We start from the raw sequence: 19,739 nt of genomic DNA, 5'->3' as shown, positions 1-19,739 counted from the left end.
AAAGTACGGGGCTCCTGAGTACACTTGCAAAAATAATTAAAGCGGAAGTTTTGGAAAGCAACTGTGATTCTATTAAGGCAATATCGGCTGTCAACACTCTATATACAACCAGGCAGGGCGCAGCTACCTTAGGCTGTAGTGATAAAAAAACAAAACAGACAAAAGCAGATAAAAGCAAGCACCTTAAAGTCAACTGTAAGAGCCAGGAAAAAAAATCATGAACAGCAAAAGTGAGATGAAACAAAAGACAGCATGCAAACAAAAAGTTTCAGAAATCATCAACGCGGTTTAAAGACACTCCTGGCTCTCAGTTCTTGTGGGTTTTTTTCGGGCTATATGGCCATGTTCTAGAGGCATTTCTCCTGACGTTTCGCCTGCATCTAGCTTCCTCAGAGGTGAGGTCTGCTGGAGCTGGGGAAAAAGGGGTTTATATATCTGTGGAATGACCAGGGTGAGACAAAAGGCTTTTGTAAGTTGGACTAGGTGTGAATCTTTCAACTGACCACCTTGATTAGCATACAGTGGGCTGACTGTGCCTGGAGCAAACTCTTCTTGAAAGGTGATTAGATGTCCCTGCCTGTTTTTCTCTCTGCTGTTTTTGCTGTTGCAATTTTAGAATTTTTTAATACTGGTAGCCAGATTTTGTTCATTTTCATGGTTTCTTCCTTTCTGTTGAAATTGTCCACATGTTTGTGGATTTCAATGGCTTCTCTGTGTAGTCTGACATGGTGGTTGTGAGAGTGGTCCAGCATTTTTGTGTTCTCAAATAAAATGCTGTGTCCAGGTTGGTTCATCAGGTGCTCTGCTATGGCTGATTTCTCTGGTTGGAGTAGTCTGCAGTGCCTTTCATGTTCCTGGATTCTTGTTTGGGCGCTGCGTTTAGTGGTCCCTATGTAGACTTGTCCACAGCTGCATGGTACACGGTAGACTCCTGCAGAGGTGAGAGGATCCCTCTTGTCCTTTGCTGAACGTAGCATTTGTTGGATTTTCTTGGTGGGTTTGTAGATTGTTTGTATGTTATGTTTCCTCATCAGCTTCCCTATGCGGTCAGTGGTTCCCTTGATGTATGGCAGGAACACTTTTCCTCTGGGTGGATCTTCATCTTGACTCTCGTGGCTTGTTCCTGGTCTTGCAACTCTTCTGATGTCTGAGGTGGAGTCTCCATTGGCCTGGAGAGCCCAGTTGAGGTGGTTCAGTTCATCTTGGAGGAGGTGGGCTTCGCAGATTCTTTTTGCACGGCCTGCCAAGGCTTTAATGGTGCTTCTTTTTTGACTTGGGTGATGGTTGGAGTTTTTATGTAGATATCTATCTCTGTGTGTGGGTTTTCTGTAAACGGTGTGACCCAATTGTTGATCTGGTTTGCGGATGACTAGGACATCTAGAAAAGGCAACCACCATGTCAGGATGCACAGAGAAGCCATTGAAATCCACAAACATGTGGACAATTTCAACAGAAAGGAAGAAACCATGAAAATGAACAAAATCTGGCTACCAGTATTAAAAAATTCTAAATTTGCAACAGCAAAAACAGCAGAGAGAAAAACAGGCAGGGACATCTAATCACCTTTCAAGAAGAGTTTGCTCCAGGCACAGTCAGCCCATTGTATGCTAATCAAGGTGGTCAGTTGAAAGATTCACACCTAGCCCAACTTACAAAAGCCTTTTGTCTCACCCTGGTCATTCCACAGATATATAAACCCCTTTTTTCCCAGCTCCAGCAGACCTCACCTCTGAGGAAGCTTGCCATAGATGCAGGCGAAACGTCAGGAGAAATGCCTCTAGAACATGGCCATATAGCCCGAAAAAACCCACAAGAACTGAGTGATTCCGGCCATGAAAGCCTTCGACAATACACTCCTAGCTCTAATTCCATCTTCAAAAACCTTGGTAACAAGAAGGAGGAGAAGCAAAAAAAGACTCCATGCATGTTGATGCCATAGTCTCCTTTATCGACCCAAATATAGCCAAATTTGTCATAAATGTTGTTCTGTAAAAATCTTATCAGTTGGGGGACCAACTGCTGCTCTGGGCCAGAGTGAAGAGAGAGGGAGCCAGGGGACAGTTCCACCTTGTCTTCTGTGCTATGCTAATAATATAATATAATGTAATGTAATGTAATGTAATGTAATGTAATGTAATGTAATGTAATGTAATATATATTGTATATACATATAATATTTATAATATTATAATGTTATACAATATAATACTAATAATAATATGATATTATAATTATATTTTATATTACATGTAATATTACTAATAATATTACAATATAATGGTATAGTACAATTTTTATTTATTTACAGTATTTATATTCCGCCCTTCTCACCCCGCAGGAAACTCAGGGAGGATCACAATGTACACATATATGGCAAAACATTCAATGCCAATTTTGACATACAACGTATACAGACATACACAGAGGCTATTTAACTTTTTCTGGCCACTAGGGGAGCTGTTGCTTTCATCGTCCATCTGCGACACTGATGAAGTACTTCCGCATTCCCTGCATGCTTTTGCTGGAGTGCTTTGCTGGAGTCTTTTTTATGGCCTCATAAATTAGTTAATTTAGCCTCCCCACACAAGGTGGTACCTAATTTTCCTACTTGACAGATGCAACTGTCTTTCGGGTTGCAAAGGTCAACAACAGGCTACACAATTGGTTGAAAGCCCACTCCAATCCGGGCTGGCTTCGAACTCATGACCTTTGGTCAGAGTGATCGTAATGCAGCTGACACTCAGCCAGCTGCGCCACAATCCCCGGGCTAGTAATGTATAATACTGATATTGTACTATGCTACTAATATAATATATTGTATGTATATATACCTTGTAAGCTGCTCTAAGTCCCCTTCGGGGTGAGAAGGACGGCATATAAATGTCGTAAATAAAATAAATAAATACTCTTTCTCATTCTGGGAAATTGCAATAAATCTATCCTTCAAAGTTTTTGAAAAGTTATTCATTAACACTGAAGTATCTCAGGCGATACACATAGGTATTCAGCGAGAGAGAGAGAATTCACCCATCACGAAAAGAAACATTAGGATGCAATTTAAAGGTCAGGAGGAAGCAGGGATGCTTTTAAAGGTCAGGAGGAAACAGGTGGTTCTGTGCCCATGTGGAGTTTGCAGCATGAGAGAGCATATATACGTATATGATTTCAACACTCGTAAGCACAATACAAATGTCGTTTTTGTTCTAAAAGTCGCTTGATTTCTAATGTTGCACAACCCCTTGCAATCTTATCAAAATGAAGCCAAAATAGTGCAGGTTTCGGGAAGGATGGGCCCTGGTCTGGCTTATTTTTTAAGCTCTCCATGAGTTAGTTTTATTGTGACATTTCCGGCACAGTTTGTATTTCATTGCAGCGAGCAAGTCTTAAAACCTGCAGGGCCTAAACAAGGGATGTTTGCAAAACAGGAGGCGTTGATTGCTATTCCTGACAGGTAGGTCTTTCCCCCTTTTTCTAGATGCCCTGAAGTCATAAAAGTTGAGTCCTCTTTCATCCTGAAATGTGAGATATGCTTATGAATTTCTTCAATATCTAAACCCCTTTTTCCTGCTGCATTAATGGTGCCTAGTGCCACCAATGTCATGCGAATCTGCTCTGGGTTTTAGTATGAATTTCAAGGAAGGGATCCAAAGTATTGAACCTATCTAGGGGATATTTCAGGGATTGAAGCTTGAATTAATATCTGATCCATTGTCCCACTGAGATGAGATCTTTTGGGCATAATTATTTCCTTTTTGGTAACAGCACAAATGCATTATAGAAAAGTTTGGTTTCAAAAGCCTTCCTTTGCTTCTGTTATTGTCTTCTACATACTGTATATACTCGAGTATAAGCCTAGTTTTTCAGCTCTTTTTTTAGGCAGAAAAAGTCCCCCTCGGCTTATACTCAAGTCAAGGTTAATTATTATTTTACTCTGTTGTTGTTATTATTTATTTATTATTTATTTACAGCTTTTATATTCCGCCCTTCTCACCCCGCAGGTGACTCAGGGCGGATTACAGTGTACACATATATGGCAAACATTCAATGCCAATTTTTGACATACAAACATATACAGACATACACAGAGGCTATTTAACTTTTTCTGGCCGCCAGGGGAGCTGTCGCTTTCATCGTCCGTCTGCGACGCTGATGAAGCACTTCCACATTCCCCGCATGCTTCCCTGCTGGAATGCTTTGCTGGAGTCTTCTTTATGGCCTCATAAATCAGTTAATTTAGCCTCCTCACTAAGGTGGTACCTAATTTTCCTACTTGACAGATGCAACTGTCTTTCGGGTTGCAAAGGTCGACAACAGGCTACACACAATTGGTTGGAAACCCACTCCAACCCGGGCTGGCTTCGAACTCATGACCTTTTGGTCAGAGTGATCTTAATGCAGCTGACACTCAACCAGCTGCGCCACAATCCCGGTGGAATAATAATCCACAATTATTATTATTATTATTATTACATTTATAATTTTACTCTATTAGTATTATTACATTTATTATTGTACTTTATTATTGTTATTACATTTATTATTTACATTTATTATTTTACTCTATTAAAACTCTTATTACTACATTTCCATTATTTTCATCAATAATAATAATAATAAATGTAATAATTTGTTTTTATTAATAAATTATTACATTTATTATCTTATTCTCTTTATTATTATTGCAAGGATACATAAGCACATTTGCATTGAAGAAGATGAAAATAATGGTTTCATCAGAGTTGGATAGTCTTTTCTTAGGTTGTTGTAGGTTTTTTAGGTTTTTTTGGGCTATATGGCCATGTTCTAAAGGCACTCTCTCCTGACATTTCGCCTGCATCTATGACAAGCATCCTCAGAGGTAGTGAGGTCTGTTGGAACTAGGAAAAAGGGTTTATATATCTGTGGAATGACCAGGGTGAGACAAAGGACTCTTGTCTGCTGGAGCCAGGTGTGAATGTTTCAACTGATCACCTTGATTAGCATTTGATTTGCCTGGCAGTGCCTGGAGCAATCCTTTGTTGAGAGGTGATTAGATGTCCTTGTTTGTTAAATCTTATCTTAAATTGCAGTTTTATGGAAATATTCAAAAACATTGAACCTACCAATGCCTCAATTAATGTAATTTTATTGGTATCTATTTTCATTTTGGAATTGACCAGTACCTGCTGCATTTCCCACCCTCAGCTTATACTTGAATCAATACGTTTTCCTCGTTATTTGGGGTAAAATTAGATGCCTCGGCTTATATTCTGGTCGGCCTATACTCGAGTATATACAGTGTATATTTTTCTTGCAGTCACATTTGCAAAATCTAGGAATATCTAGTGATAAAATCCATGGAACAATAGAGAGAGCTAGATTAAGAAGAGGATGGAGAGAATCCAATAAAACTCCAGATTTAAAAAGTGCTTAGTAGGAGGCTTTTTTTTTCAAAATAGAAAATAGCTTTTACTGGGCACTTGGAGATGATGCATTTCCTCATTTTTTGTCTGGTGGAAAACTAAATTAAACCCAAGGTTGGAAAACTTTAAAGAAGTTCCCATTTTTTCTCCTCTCCTTTGGAAAATGGAAATCTCCAGCACTGTTTGGAGATTTTGTGATTTTTGGGAAGGCATGACCTTGTTAGAAGTCACAACGTTTTGAAAAATGATGCCATGACCTTTTTGGTTAAATAAAGCACAATCTTTTAGAGTCATAACCTTTTGGGAATCCAGCATTCACACACATATATATACAGCAGAGTTTTAGAAATGTTCCTTTTAGTTGCCCAAAAAATATCTACTCTCCCTTAAAATATATTTGCCATAAATCGTGCTCTCAGGAGACAAAAATAAGCAGATTTCTTTAAAAGTAACATGGTTGGTTTAGTCACAAACTTCATGTATTCAGCATACAGGTACTTTGCTTATCAATCCAGTTACAAATTTGAACTGTGAATTTGAACTGTGGTGCTGGAGGAAAGTTCTGAGAGTGCCCTGGACCGTGAAAAGATCCAACCAGTCCATACTTCAAGAAATAAAGCCCGACTGCTCATTGGAGGGAAAGATAGTAGAGGCCAAGATGAAGTACTTTGGCCACATAATGAGAAGATGGGAAAGCTTGGAGAAGACAATGATGCTGGGGAAAATGGAAGGAAAAAGGAAGAGGGGCCGACCAAGGGCAAGATGGAAGGATGGGGTATCCTTGACGTGACTGGATTGACCTTGAAGGAGCTGGGGGTGGCGACAACCAACAGGGAGCTCTGGCGTGGACTCGTCCATGAAGTCACGAAGAGTCGGAAACGACTGAAGGAATGAACAACAAGAAGACAGGCCACCTTTCTTAGAATCATTAGTCCATAGTTCAAAGCATATCTGTGTTCTGAGAGTCTAATAGTTTGTCTAGTCCAGTGATTCCCAACCTTTTTTTTTACCAGTGACCTATTGACCAGAGACCACTTTGACCAGGTACCTGTTGCAATCCAGAACAAGAAACGAGACCATAAGATAATAATCCACCACACTTGACTGTGGGGAAAAAACAATCCCTTTTTATTGATGAAAAGTGGTTACAAAATAGAGGAAAATGCAAAGTCAAAAAGCCACAGTAAAATTCAGCAGTCAGGAATATCCATGAATTAGATCAAAATTCCAAAAGCAACACTGTAAAAACCTGGAACCTGTTAGCAAATCACTAACCGTACTTGGAGCACTAGAAGCCTCTTGGGATGTAGGCCACGGGAAACAGGGAAATCTGCCAAGTTAATGCCTCAGTCTAAACGATGCCTGATCTAACAAGACAACCCGGCGAGAGGCACTTAAAACTGAAGAAACTGTTTCGTGACACGCCTCCAGGCTTTGAAGCCTGAGCTTCCTTTTCCCTTAATCTGCTTGACCTTCGCAGACTCTGCAATTCACTCCTGTTTTTCCAAATCTGTCCTTTTCTATCCTCATTAAGGAAGCCAGGTGCTATCTCCTCTGGAGAGTTATCACCGCTTGGCTCTGCAACATTCTCATCAGAATGTGTAGTTTCCTCAGAATCATTTTCATTACCCTCAGGGAGAAATACATTTTCAGTAGCATCAGGAAAGACAATCAGAGAATCAGGTTCAGATTCAGCAATCAGAGAATCAGGTTCAAGTTCACACGCAGGCTGAACCCCAACAGCCCCACTTGACCAGGGACCCCTTTGAACAGGGGCCACTCTCCAACATTAGTACCAAAAGGGTTACAAATCAGTTTTTGGTCAATTTTAGATTCAGTTTGGGGTGCTGATTCAGAAAATTGCATTGGATAGACCACATCAGCTCTAATTTCTGAAACAGAACATATGCCATGGTGAGCGACAGGGAAGGAGTGGCGGGTGGCATGAAAGGAGTGGAAATAAAATAAATAAAGAGGAAGGGAGGCTTGCAGACCAGATTTTCGTTCTTGCAACCCATTGGTTGTCTGCAGCTCACAGAACCACTGGTCTAGTCTGAAAGTCCAATGAAGTCTCTGAACATACTGTACCTACTGAAGCCCAAAACGAACCTCTAAAATGGAGTCTGAGTCCTGAACAAGCCCAGTTCTGATTGCATGCTGCAGCTCCTCCCATTGCAAAGAGTTTACAATTGCAAACCAAATATTGACATATACAATACAGTAAGCAATTATATACATAACAAATAACTCGTGGAGGCTTGAGAAGGTTGCTATTTCCAACACTCTCAGTCTTGCACTTTGTACTTGGAAGACTTTGAGCAACCGCTAGAAAGGATGTGACCAACGTGTTCATAGGCACAAGCTATGAAGAAACGAAATTGGCATGAAGACTATTTCCTCCAGCATCGTGCTTTAGCCTCTCATCTCTGTGCCTGAGGCAGACCTCTTTGGAGCATAGCAGACAGGAAGAGTTTGGGAAATTATATGTCAAGAGAGCTGGACGGAGCTTGTGTAATTCTTTTATTTATTTACATCACACTTTCCAACCAAAATTGGAAGGTATCTCATAAAAAGATTTTTAAAATAACAGGTGTAGGGAAAAACAGAATAGTTATCACGGTCAAAGCAAATTATATTAAAATACAGTTGAATAAAAGAGAAAATATCCACCCCTCATCCTCCTTTAAAGCCTCTTCATCAACAAGCATTTGGTTGCTCTAAAGCCCACCAGAATGTTTTCCAAAAGGTCTTTGCTAGTGAGCAGAAGGACACAGGGGAGAAGGAAAGCTCAACCATCCTTACGGTGTATCTGCATTGTAGAATTAATGCAGTTTGATACTGCTTTAACTTCTATGGCTCAAACTTATGGGATAATGGGAGTGGTAGTTTGGTGAGACCTCAGCTCGAAAATTAAAGACTAAAACTACAACTCCCAGGGGCTTGTAGCATTGTGGGAGGAAGCACACAAGGGAGAAGGGAAGCCCAACCATCCTTAAGGTGTATCTTCATTGTAGAATTATGCAGTTTGATACTACTTTAAATAACTACTATGGCTCAAAACTATGGGATCATGGGAGTGGTAGCTTGGTGAGACCCCAGCTCGAAAACTAAAGACTAAAACTACAACTCCCAGGGACCCATTGCATTGAGCCATAAAGCGATGTCAGGATACATTATTTTTATAGTGTAGCTCAGGCATGGGCAAACTTCGGTCCTCCAGGTGTTTTGGACTTCAACTCCCACAATTCCTAACAGACTACGGCTGCTGGAAGTGCACCTTTGGAGGTGAGTTCCACAACCTGGGAGCAAGTACCACAAAATATGAGACCTCCTCCCCAAAGTATGTGATGGGATGCTGCTGGAATGCCTACCAGTTGGGACCTTCAAGGCTTCTTCAAGTTACGTCAGCCAGAGAGGGCCATTGTAATTATGCCAAGCTTCCACGTTTCCCATCATCTGCCCTGAAGGAGTGACAGCCAGCCCTGTCATGTGGTCAAAGAAGACCACCAAAGAGCAAGACTGCCTTGATTCCTGTGTCCATGCTTTATCTGTTTCCACTTTCCCCCCTTCCTTCTTCAAGTCTCGTACAGCGAGTGGTCCATGTCCTGTGGGAGCTGGCAAGCATGGCTGTCCCGATGGTCCACCTCCAGCTTATGTTCTCACCTTCCACCCACAATGACTTGTTTCCTTGTAATTTGGAGAACCGATGACATTCACTTGTGTGTCATCTGGGTACTTCAGAGATGGGTCCATTACCACTGAGCCACAAGACAGGCGCCAAGTTGTCCACCGCTTCAACGGAAACCACAAGAGATGATACTGGCACCAGCTTACAATGGGAAAAACTTTCCCTTCTCAATTACAGGAAATTAGGGAGGTAGTAATTCAGACACAGTAATAGTTTTTGATGGCAGGCATTCATCACTCTGCCATCTCATTTCCTTCACCAGGTCAGAACATGATGCTGTATCTTCTGGTAGTGAGGAGAGCCGTGTCCAGCACAGACAGATCCAGGTCGCCGAGTCAGTAACGTACAGCGGGAGGAGACCCAGCTTGTCAGAGCTTTGTTCCTCTTTGGCATGTAAGGATCTGATGGATGCTTGCCCATGGCTTTGGGTTTCAGCCAACCTTTCATGGTTTAACTCACTGTCTTCTAGATATTACTACTGCCTAGGGGGTTGAAGAATATATGGGGCTGCAGGTAGGGGTAGGAAAGGCATGGGCAAACTTTGGCCCTCCAGGTGTTTTGGACTTCAACTCCTGCTTCTTGGCAGAATGGGGTTGGACTGGATGGCCCATGAGGTCTCTTCCAACTCTTTGATTCTATGATTCTATGATTCCCAGCCGGTATGCTGTTAGGAATTGTGGGAGTTGAAGTCCAAAACACCTGGAGAACCGAAGTTTGCACAGACCTGGGGTAGGACATGAGAACCAGATCCAAAAACTTAGCCAGAGGTGGGAGAGCCTCATCATGTTTCTCATTTCTATGCATGTTTGGAAAAGATGTTAATGCTAGTTAAAAATGGAAGGCATAGAAAAGGGGAGAGGCCACGTTACAAGTGGATTGATTCAATCAAGGAAGTCCTGGAGTTTGATAGACTTTAGCAGCGCTCTTGGGTGACTCTCATTTGTAGGTCAGAGTTGACTTGACAGTATATAGCAACAAATCTGGATTTCCAGCCACGATTTCCTTCCAGAGCATTTGACAAAATTCAGGTAGAAACTCAGCTCAGGGACAGAACACACAGTTTGTATGTAAAAGATATCAGGTTTAAAACATTACATTTCTAGAACTATCTAGTCCATCAGAAACCACTGCAGGGTCATTTTTGAACTAATGAAGAAGGTGCTTCCCATGATGAGATCTTTGGGGTCCCATCATACATGAGGCTTGTGCTTTGAAAACCATTGAAGTTAGGTAGATGTGGGTTGCTGTAGTGTTGGCAGCAATGCCTCAAAGCAGACAAGAGAGAGAGAGAGACACTACAGCAGTGTTCCTCAACCTGTCCCCAGGTGTTTTGGCCTACAACTCGTAGAAATCCCAGCCAGTTTACCAGCTGTTAGGATTTCTGGGAGTTGAAGGCCAAAACATCTGGGGACCCACAAGTTGGGAAACACTGTTCTACAGAGTAATGGGACACCATCAACATACAGGTGCTTCCCATGATGAGATCTTTGGGGTCTCATCATACAAGTTATTTCAAACATATGTTACTCATTTGTTCCTCAATGTTGAGCCTGTAAGGCTCTTTCTCTCGCTGAGGTTTTCTCTCCATTCCTCTATTGCAGTGGTTCTCAACCTGGGATCCCCAGATGTTTTTGGCCTACAACTCCCAGAAATCCCAGCCAGTTTACCAGCTGTTAGGATTTCTGGGAGTTGAAGGCCAAAAACATCTGGGGACCCCAGATTGAGAAGCACTGCTCTATTGTGCTAGACTTGTCTTGGTGAAGACTTGGGGCAGAGTCTTTTAGTCTAGGGAACTCCCTTCCAGGAGATATTTAATTTGGGAAACAGACATCTGCGAGAGCGGTTTTCTCCGCAATCTCAACTGTGAGATATCCCAAATCCATTTACACCAGGCCTGCTTATTACACAAGCGTATTGAACACAGATTCAGTTGTAAACAAAGAGCTTTGAAAACCATAGAATCATCATGCTGGAGAACCTAGCAAAGTCTTCAGAAGTGTTACCTCTAAGTCTCCAGCACAGTTCTGTGGTGAACGTCCATATCGTTGGCCAAGGAGGACCAATGTCTTAACAGCAACAAGAATGTCTCAAGATATATATGTTCTTTCCCACCAAAATCTGACCATAGAATCATGCTGGATATCTGGAGAGATCACTACTCTGGGCATTGCTAGGACCTTCCACAGCATACAGAGGTTCACTCTAGACAGAGGTGTTGTGTATTTTCCGGGCTATATGACTATGTTCCAGAAGCATTCTCTCCTGGCGTTTCACCTGCATCTATGGCAATCATCCTCAGAGGATGCCTACCACAGATGCAGGCAAAACGTCAAGAGAGAATGCTTCTGGAAGATGGCCATACAGTCTGAAAAACACACAACAATCCAGTGATTCCGGCCATGAAAGCCTTCAACAACACTTTAGACAGAAGTCGTAACTAATTTCAGGTAGGAAAAATAAGGCTCCAGATTACACTAACATTGTATTATGCAAAGGATCTCAGAATGGATCCCTTGCATAATATATGTGACTACTGTATTACTCCAGTTGGACTTCTTTATGTCATAATTTATGTGTCATGTAAGCCACTCCGAGTCCCTTGGGGAGATGGTGGCGGGGTATAAATAAAGTATTATTATTATTATTTATCACGATTAGAAATGACCTGTGGATTTTCTGCTGCAAACATGGAAATATCTTGTCAAGCATTTGCCAAGCTAAAGCCAAGATTTTAACTGCAACAAGAATACCTCAAAATATGCATTACCTAGGGACAGTGCATTGAACCTTGAGTGCTGTTTGTTTAGCAGAACAAGTGATGGGTGGAGTAACAATTACTGCAACCAGGGTGCAAAATGTCCCCTTCCAAATATTGAATTTTTTTCCCCAAACAGCTGTTGAAACAGAAATGTCGGAGAGGTCCTCGGTGCATTCTGGAAAAAGTCAACGTGTCACTCCAGCTGCTGATATCCTGTTTCTCCATTCCCCAGATTGTTCCCAGGACAGTGCAAATGAATTATCCAACAGGTATGTAAATAAGCAATAACCCACTATATGGTAGATGTCATAATTGAGAAACAAACTGAACATAAAACTGGCAATACAATAAAACCTTTGTGCACACCTAGGGTGTGATTACTTTGGAATCATTCTGTTCTAGTGACTGCTACACCTGAAAAGGAGACATAAAAGGGAAGTTTAAACAATCAGGAAACTGAAGCAACTCCTATAAAGAAAGGTCACAACATTTGAGGCCATTTAGGTCAGCAAAGAGGCAAATAAGGGAAAGATATGAGAGTGGTATACGGTTATATGTGATTGTGACGATGTGTAAGTTTTATTCCTTTGGTTATGTGTAGTTTGGACAGTGGTTTAGGGATGGTAAGTATGGGAGATTATGTTTTGTGGGAGATGGTGGCTTGGCGTTAGCTGAGTTGCCATAGCATCAGGGGCGGAGCCAACTGCCTCTTAAGGAGGCAGCTGTTTTAAAAAGTCAGTCAGTACGCCGGTGAGCTACTGAGAGGACTGAGTCTCTGGGTGGAGATTCAGGGAATGTGTCTGTAGCCGGTGTGCTATAGGAAAGACTGAATCTCAGGGTGGGGATTCAGGGAATCAATTGGTGACCCAAGTAGTTGCAGAGAAGGACCCGGTAGTGGGAGAGCTACAGGGGGTTGTTGATTCTAAATTAAGAATCAAGGTTTGGCTGGGTTTAAGCCTGCTGTGCCTGCTGTGAAACGTTTTGAAGTCTGTGCCTGAGATTACTCATGAAACCTTTCCAATTTAACCATCAAGATTTGTGCCTCTTTTGAAGAAACAGTTAAACATGTTATACTCCTGTTAAAATAAACTTGTTACTGTTCCACTCAAGCCTTGCCTGATACAGTTTCTCCTAAGTTGAACAGCCTGCAATAGTAAAGTCAAGCCAGGAAAGTAAACGCTGCACTATCAAATAAATAAAGCCTTCTGTAATTAACAGTCCCTTTATAAAATAGCTCCTAGGTTGATATTGATCGTTGCCTGGCTTCCCTCATAGATTAGGTGGCAGTGGGTGTTTTACCACTCGCACCTTCACATTTGGTGGCATTCGGTGGCATTAAAACGGTCTTCTTCACAGTGATGCAGAGAAAACAGAGAAGGAGTGGTTTTACGGGTCTCTGCTATGTAGACCCTGACTTTGCCTGATGACCTTGGATTATGGGAAACTCAGGACAAATACAATAATGTCCTTCTGTACAGAGTGTGCCATTAAACTGCAGAACTGGCTACCTTGAGATAACAGTGAGACTCCATAAGATGACCAGCAACTTGGATGGCTTTAAAAGGGGATTAGGTAAATTGATGGATGTTGGGCAGTTGATGGCTACTATTGTCAGGAAGTTCTTCTTGATGTTTAGGTGGAATCTCCTTTTCTAGTGCAGTGGTTTGAATCCATTGCTCCATTGTGTCCTAGACTCCAGGGCAGCAGAAAACAAGCCTGCCCTCTCCTCAATATGACATCCTTTCAACATGTCACCTCTTCATCATCTCTCCTCAGCCGCTTTTCATAGGGATTTGTGGTTTTTCAAGACTACTTTGATCACCCTTTGGACACTTTCCAACATGTCATTTTCTTCCCTAAGTTGTGATGCCCAGAACTGAAAGCAAAATGTATTCCAGGTGAGGTCTGACCAGAGCAAAATAGAGCCATACAATTGCTTCCTTCAGCCTAGACACTATCCGATCTATGCAGTCTAGGATCACATTGACTTTATTAGCTGACACACCACATTATTGACTGATGTTAAGCTTATGGCCCACTTACTAAGACTTCTAAGTCACAGGTTCGAATCCGGGGAGAGGCAGATGAGCTCCCTCTATCAGCTCCAGCTCCTCAAGAGGGGACATGAGAGAAGCCTCCCACAAGGATGATAAAAATATCAAATCATCCAGGCGTCCCCTGGGCAACGTCCTTGTAGACAGCCAATTCTCTCACACCAGAAGCGACTTGAAGTCATCCTGACACGACCAAAAACTAAGACTTCTAGGTTTCTAGACCTGGGGCTGCTAAAGAAACCTCAAGACCCCATAACTACCTCATATCAAGATGCCTACCTTCACGATCTCATCTCCATCTATGAACCATCGCGAACTCTAACATCTTCCGGGGAGGCTCTCCTCTTGCTCCCACCTCCATCAAAAGCATGGTTGGTGGGGATGAGAGAGAGGGCCTTCTCAGTGGTGCCCCCCCCCCCCGCCCCACCTCTGAAACACCTTTTCAAGGGAAATAAGACGGGCCCCATCTCTCCCCTCTTTTCGTAAGAGTTTGAAGACTTGGTTTCAACAAATCTTTGAGAGTGACCAGTGCTAGCTCAGCCCAGACACTGTCCGGACATGACCTAACCCCCTTATATATTACCTGGTCATTCTCCTAACAGGTCCCTGGAAATAGCCCATCCCCACTTTTGTCATTTACCTATTACACTACTGCACCCAAATGCCAGTCCCATCTTATTTCAATTTGTATCAGTCTCGACCAAGTCTTTTTAATTGTCCTGACCCATTCCTTTTCCATGCCGTAACAAATAGACATGAAGAACAGGCTATATATATAGATAGATAGATAGAGAGAGAGAGAGAGAGAGAGAGATGTTGTTGTTGACTAATTCCATGCTTATGTTGCTGTTACTGTTATTTTTTTGTTCATATTGTGACTATGTATGTTTTGATGTTGTTGCTTGGAAACTGCCCTGAGTCCGTCCCCGTCCCCCCCCGGGAGATAGAGCAGTATATAAATAAAGTTGTTGTTGTTGTTGTTGTTGTTGTTGTTGTTATATCTTGTTGGCCTGTATGGAGCCAACAAATAGGTGAAGATCTTGTCTTCATAAATATCAGTAGAGGATGTTTAAGGAGCTCCACTGGCTGCCGTTTATTTTCCGAGCCCAATTCAAGGTGCAGGTGCTTACCTACAAAGCCCTAAATGGTTTGGGACCTGCCTACCTGCATGATCATATCTCCATTTATGAACCCACGCGTTCTCTTCGTTCATCTGGAGAGGCCCTGCTCGCGATCCCACCTGCATCACAGGCGCGTTTGGTGGGGACGAGGGACAGGGCCTTCTCTGTGGTGGCCCCCCGACTTTGGAACACCCTCCCCAAAGACATCAGACAGGCCCCCACACTGGCAGTCTTTAGGAAGAATTTGAAGACCTGGCTGTTCCGATGTGCCTTTCCAGAATAGGAAAACTCAAGTAAGCACTTTATTAGAGTCCCAGTAGCACTTTATCAGAACTTTAACATTCTCTGCACACTGCACTTCCTTGAAATCGGATAGATCACCTGTCACATCCAGCACTTTTTAATCTGTACCCATTACTTGGCCCGGCCCTGTTTTTATTTTGTTATGCTGTATTGTTTTGTTGTTTTTACTGTTATTGCTTTAATGTTTTTGATTTGCTTTGAATTGTATTGTTATGCTATTGTGTTGTTGAGGTCTTGGCCTTTGTAAGCCACATCGAGTCCTTCGAGAAATGCTAGCGGGGTATAAATAAAGTTTAATAATAATAATAATAATAATAATAATAATAATAATAATAATGTGATCAACCTAGTTCTGTTCCTGGGAGATGTCTCAAGTCAGGATTCTTGGAGCCCAAACACTTGGAATTGATTGATTTGTTGTCCCTTCCAGAGCTTAGTGTCCCCCCCACTTGAATTGTTGGAGTTTGGAAGTTTAACCTCAGTCTCTTTGCTCACTCCATTTGGAGGTGTTGCTCTCAACTAGGGCCTTGTGGTGGCATTTCTCTTTGCTTTTCTTTCTAGTTGATGGACAAGTTCCTTGTTCTGCAAAGTCTTAACAAGTGCCAATCAGAGTTTTCGTAGCTCTCTTGTTTGTGTGTTTAATCATCAGGTACAAAAAGGTGGTTCCAAGTGGCAACAGCTGGAACATACCTCATGCCAATTGGAAGGCTGATTGTTCTGCGTGAACTAAAAATAATTTGCTAACGCACTGAGGTTCTTGCTGCTGTCAGACCAATTGTTTTCTTCCCGTGTTTTCTTATTAGTCTTGTGGAAATTTTTGTTTGTCCCAGTTACAAAGCAAGCTAATGCTTTTGGGATGCTCGCCTTGGTGTGGAATGTGGCGATCCAACTCCTACCTCACTAGAAAGTCACATTATACGGTCTAAAACAGGCATGGGCAAAGTTTGACAAGACAGAGGTACTCCTGGTCAGTCGTAAGGCTGAACAGGGTATAGGGTTACAGCCTGTGTTGGATAGGGTCACACTCCCCCTGAAGACGCAGGTTTTGTTTGCAGCTTGGGAGTGATCCTGGACTCATCGTTGATCCTTGAACCCCAGGTCTCAGCGGTGACCAGGGGAGCATTTGCAAAGTTAAAACTTGTGCGCCAGCTGCGCCCGTACCTTGGGAAGTCTGACTTGGCCACAGTAGTCCATGCTCTGGTTACATCCCGTATAGACTACTGCAATGCTCTCTACGTGGGGTCGCCTTTGAAGACTGTTCGGAAGCTTCAAATGGTCCAACGCTCGGCAGCCAGGTTACTAACAGGAGCGGCACTCAGGGAGGATATCACTCCTCTGTTGCGCCAGCTCCACTGGCTGCCAGTTTGCTACCAGGCACAATTAAAGTGTTGGCCTTAGCCTATAAAGCCCTAAACGGTTCTGGCCCTACTTACCTCTCCGAACATATCTCCTCCTATGAACCAGCTAGGACATTAAGATCGTCTGGGGAGGCCCTGCTCTTGGTCCAGCCAGCTTCACAAGTACGGTTGGCGGGGACGAGAGACAGGGCCTTCTCAGTGGTGGCCCCTCGGCTGTGGAATACCCTTCCCACAGAAATAGGATCGGCCCCCTCCCTGTTAGTATTTCGGAGGAAAGTGAAGACCTGGTTGTTTGAGCAGGCATTGGAATAGGCAGTGTAACTAATATAGAAACATGGAACATTTGGATGATGAGACTGGATCTTGATTTTAACTATGAGGCAAGATGAGATGAGATGAGATGTTTATTGATTGTTATAATGTTAGTCTCAAATTGTTTTTAACTGTTTTTATCGTGTTTAAGTATTGTATTTGCTTTTGTTAACCGCTCTGAGTCGCCCTAAGGGCTGAGAAGAGAGGTATACAAATATAGTAAATAAATAAATAATAAATAAATTTGACCCTCCAGGTGATTTGGACTTCAACTCTCACAATTCCTAACAGCCGGTAGGCTGTTAGGAATTGTGGGAGTTGAAGCCCAAAACACCTGGAGGGCCGAAGTTTATCTAACCGCTTTGAAAAGTGGGTGCCTTTTCAGCCACGTAGTTACGAAGTCACACACAATAAGTATCTATGGATACTTGAAACCATGGGTAATAGTAAACGCTATATATTTACTATACATGGCCCAGAAGCAGGTCCGTAGCCAGGATTTTGTTTCGGGGGGGGGGGGGGTAGGGGGCTGAGTTTGGTTCGGGGGGGGGCTGAGTCTGAGTGAAACTAGAGGGTCTACCCTAGCAAACCTTTTGTATCGTTACCCCAATACCCCCATGCAAATGGGATATATTGAGCGTGGTGATCAGATCATGATATGAATAAACATAACAGTTTAAATAATGTACCAGTAAGGCCTTCATCAGACTGGCAACAAAGATCCATTGCCTAGTCAAAGCCATGGTATTCCCTGTAGTCACCTACGGATGTGAGAGCTGGACCTTCGGGAAGGCTGAGCGAAGGAAGATCGATGCTTTTGAGCTGTGGTGTTGGAGGAAAGTTCTGAGAGTGCCTTGGACTGCGAGGAGATCCAACCAGTCCATCCTCCAGGAAATAAAGCCCGACTGCTCACTGGAGGGAAAGATACTAGAGACAAAGTCGAAGTACTTTGGCCACATCATGAGGAGACAGGAAAGCCTAGAGAAGACAATTATGCTGGGGAAAGTGGAAGGCAAAAGGAAGAGGGGCCGACCAAGGGCAAGATGGATGGATGGCATCCTTGAAGTGACTGGACTGACCTTGAGGGAGCTGGGGGTGGTAACGGCTGACAGGGAGCTCTAGCGTGGGCTGGTCCATGAGGTCACGAAGAGTCGGAGACGACTGAACGAATGAACAACAAAGGCCTTCTTGCGGACCACCATGAGAATTTCGGGGGGGGGGGGGCTGAAGCCCCCCAAGCCCCCCCCCCTCCCTGCCCAGATGCATGCCATAGAATTGCACTGCAGGACCTGAAGATGTCCACAAACACTTCTGTGGTGAAATAGGTGAGGTGCATGAGTAAGTGAAACCACGGATACTGAATCCGTGAATACTGTGTCTGCAAAGAAGAATTCTCCTTTTCCATTCCCACTTCCAGCCATATGCACTACATGAAATTCGGTTCTCTTTCATACCATGCAGTGATATCCCTTTAGCCTCTATCCTACGGGATGTGGGGAGCAAGAAGAACAGGAGTCTTCTTCAAAGAGGAAGGTTCTTCGAAAACGATGTTTCCCATTTCTTCATCCCTCCTGCCCACCCTCTACTTTCCACTAACCCTAAAGCCTCTATGGATTACATCTTGTTTGAAAAGAATACAATTGGAGATATACCTTTGGAGCAGTGTTTCTCAACCTTCCTATTGCTGCAACCCCTTAATACAGTTCGTCATGTTGTGGTGACTCCCAACCATAAAATTATTTTCGTTGCTACTTCATAATTTTGCTACTGTTAAGAATAGTAATGTAAATATCTGATATGCAGGTTGTATTTTCATTCACTGGACCTAATTTGGCACAAATAACCCATACACACAAATTTGAATACTGGTAGAGTTGGAGGAGGGGGTTGATTTTGTCATTTGGGAGTTGTAGTTGCTGGGATTTATAGTTCACCTACACTCAAAGAGCATTCTGAACCCCACCAACGATGGAATTGAACCAAGCTTGGCACACAGAACTCTCATGATCAACAGAAAATACTGGAAGGGTTTGGTGGGCTTTGTCCTTGAGTTTTGGAGTTGTAGTTCACCTACATCCAGAGAGTATTGTGGACTCAAACAATGATAGATCTGGACCAAACTTGGCAGGGATACTCAAAATGCCCAAATGTGAACACTGGTGGAATTTGGGGAAAATAGACCTTGACATTGGGAGTTGTAGTTGCTGGGATTTATAGTTCATCTACAATCAAGGAGTAATCTGAACCCCACCAACGATAGAGTTGGGCCAAACGTCCCACACAGAACCCCCATGCCTTGAAGGGACTCATTGGCATGAGCCTCCCTCCAGCCTCACACACTGTCCCTCACCCATACATGCGCACCACGTTGCCATGTGCTGTGCACTCCTGCTCTTCCCTCACTACTTGGACTCTCAGAAATAGCCCTCCCCTTGGCCAATCACAGTGGAGGAGGGTTTTTGGTGAGAGGATTCACAATCTGTTTCCAAACAAGAAGAGAGGACAGGCAGAGTGATCTTCAGCCTTCTCTGCCAAAGGGTTCCTAAAACCATTATTTATTATTTAAAACTTTTATATCCCGATCTTCTCACCTCCGTAGAGGGACTCAGCAAGGATTCAATGCTACTGATACAAGTTAAAACATCATACAACAATACAAGATTAAAATACATATAGATAAAATACATATATACCAAATTGCCAAGATGTTCAACTCAGTCCACATATGTGGTCACTCACTTT

The 19,739-nt window shown here is 42.9% G+C and overlaps 1 protein-coding gene across 3 annotated transcripts in view; it reads left to right on the top strand.

Moving 5' to 3' along the window:
• ARMC9 (armadillo repeat containing 9) overlaps positions 1 to 19,739 on the top strand; it is a 152,913-nt gene that overhangs the window by 121,139 nt on the left and 12,035 nt on the right. For 2 of the 3 annotated variants that reach the window (XM_067466115.1, XM_067466114.1), the window contains 2 exons: positions 9,354 to 9,484; positions 11,986 to 12,118. In XM_067466115.1, coding sequence (XP_067322216.1) covers positions 9,354 to 9,484; positions 11,986 to 12,118 — 264 coding nt within the window. Of the gene's footprint in view, positions 1 to 3,374; positions 3,453 to 9,353; positions 9,485 to 11,985; positions 12,119 to 19,739 lie in introns of all 3 variants that reach the window. The other variant, XM_067466116.1, reaches the window with a different exon arrangement.

This window comes from Anolis sagrei, chromosome 3, assembly GCF_037176765.1.
Source record: "Anolis sagrei isolate rAnoSag1 chromosome 3, rAnoSag1.mat, whole genome shotgun sequence".
Lineage (NCBI taxonomy): Eukaryota > Metazoa > Chordata > Lepidosauria > Squamata > Dactyloidae > Anolis > Anolis sagrei.
This window is presented reverse-complemented; position numbering and strand designations above follow the sequence as displayed.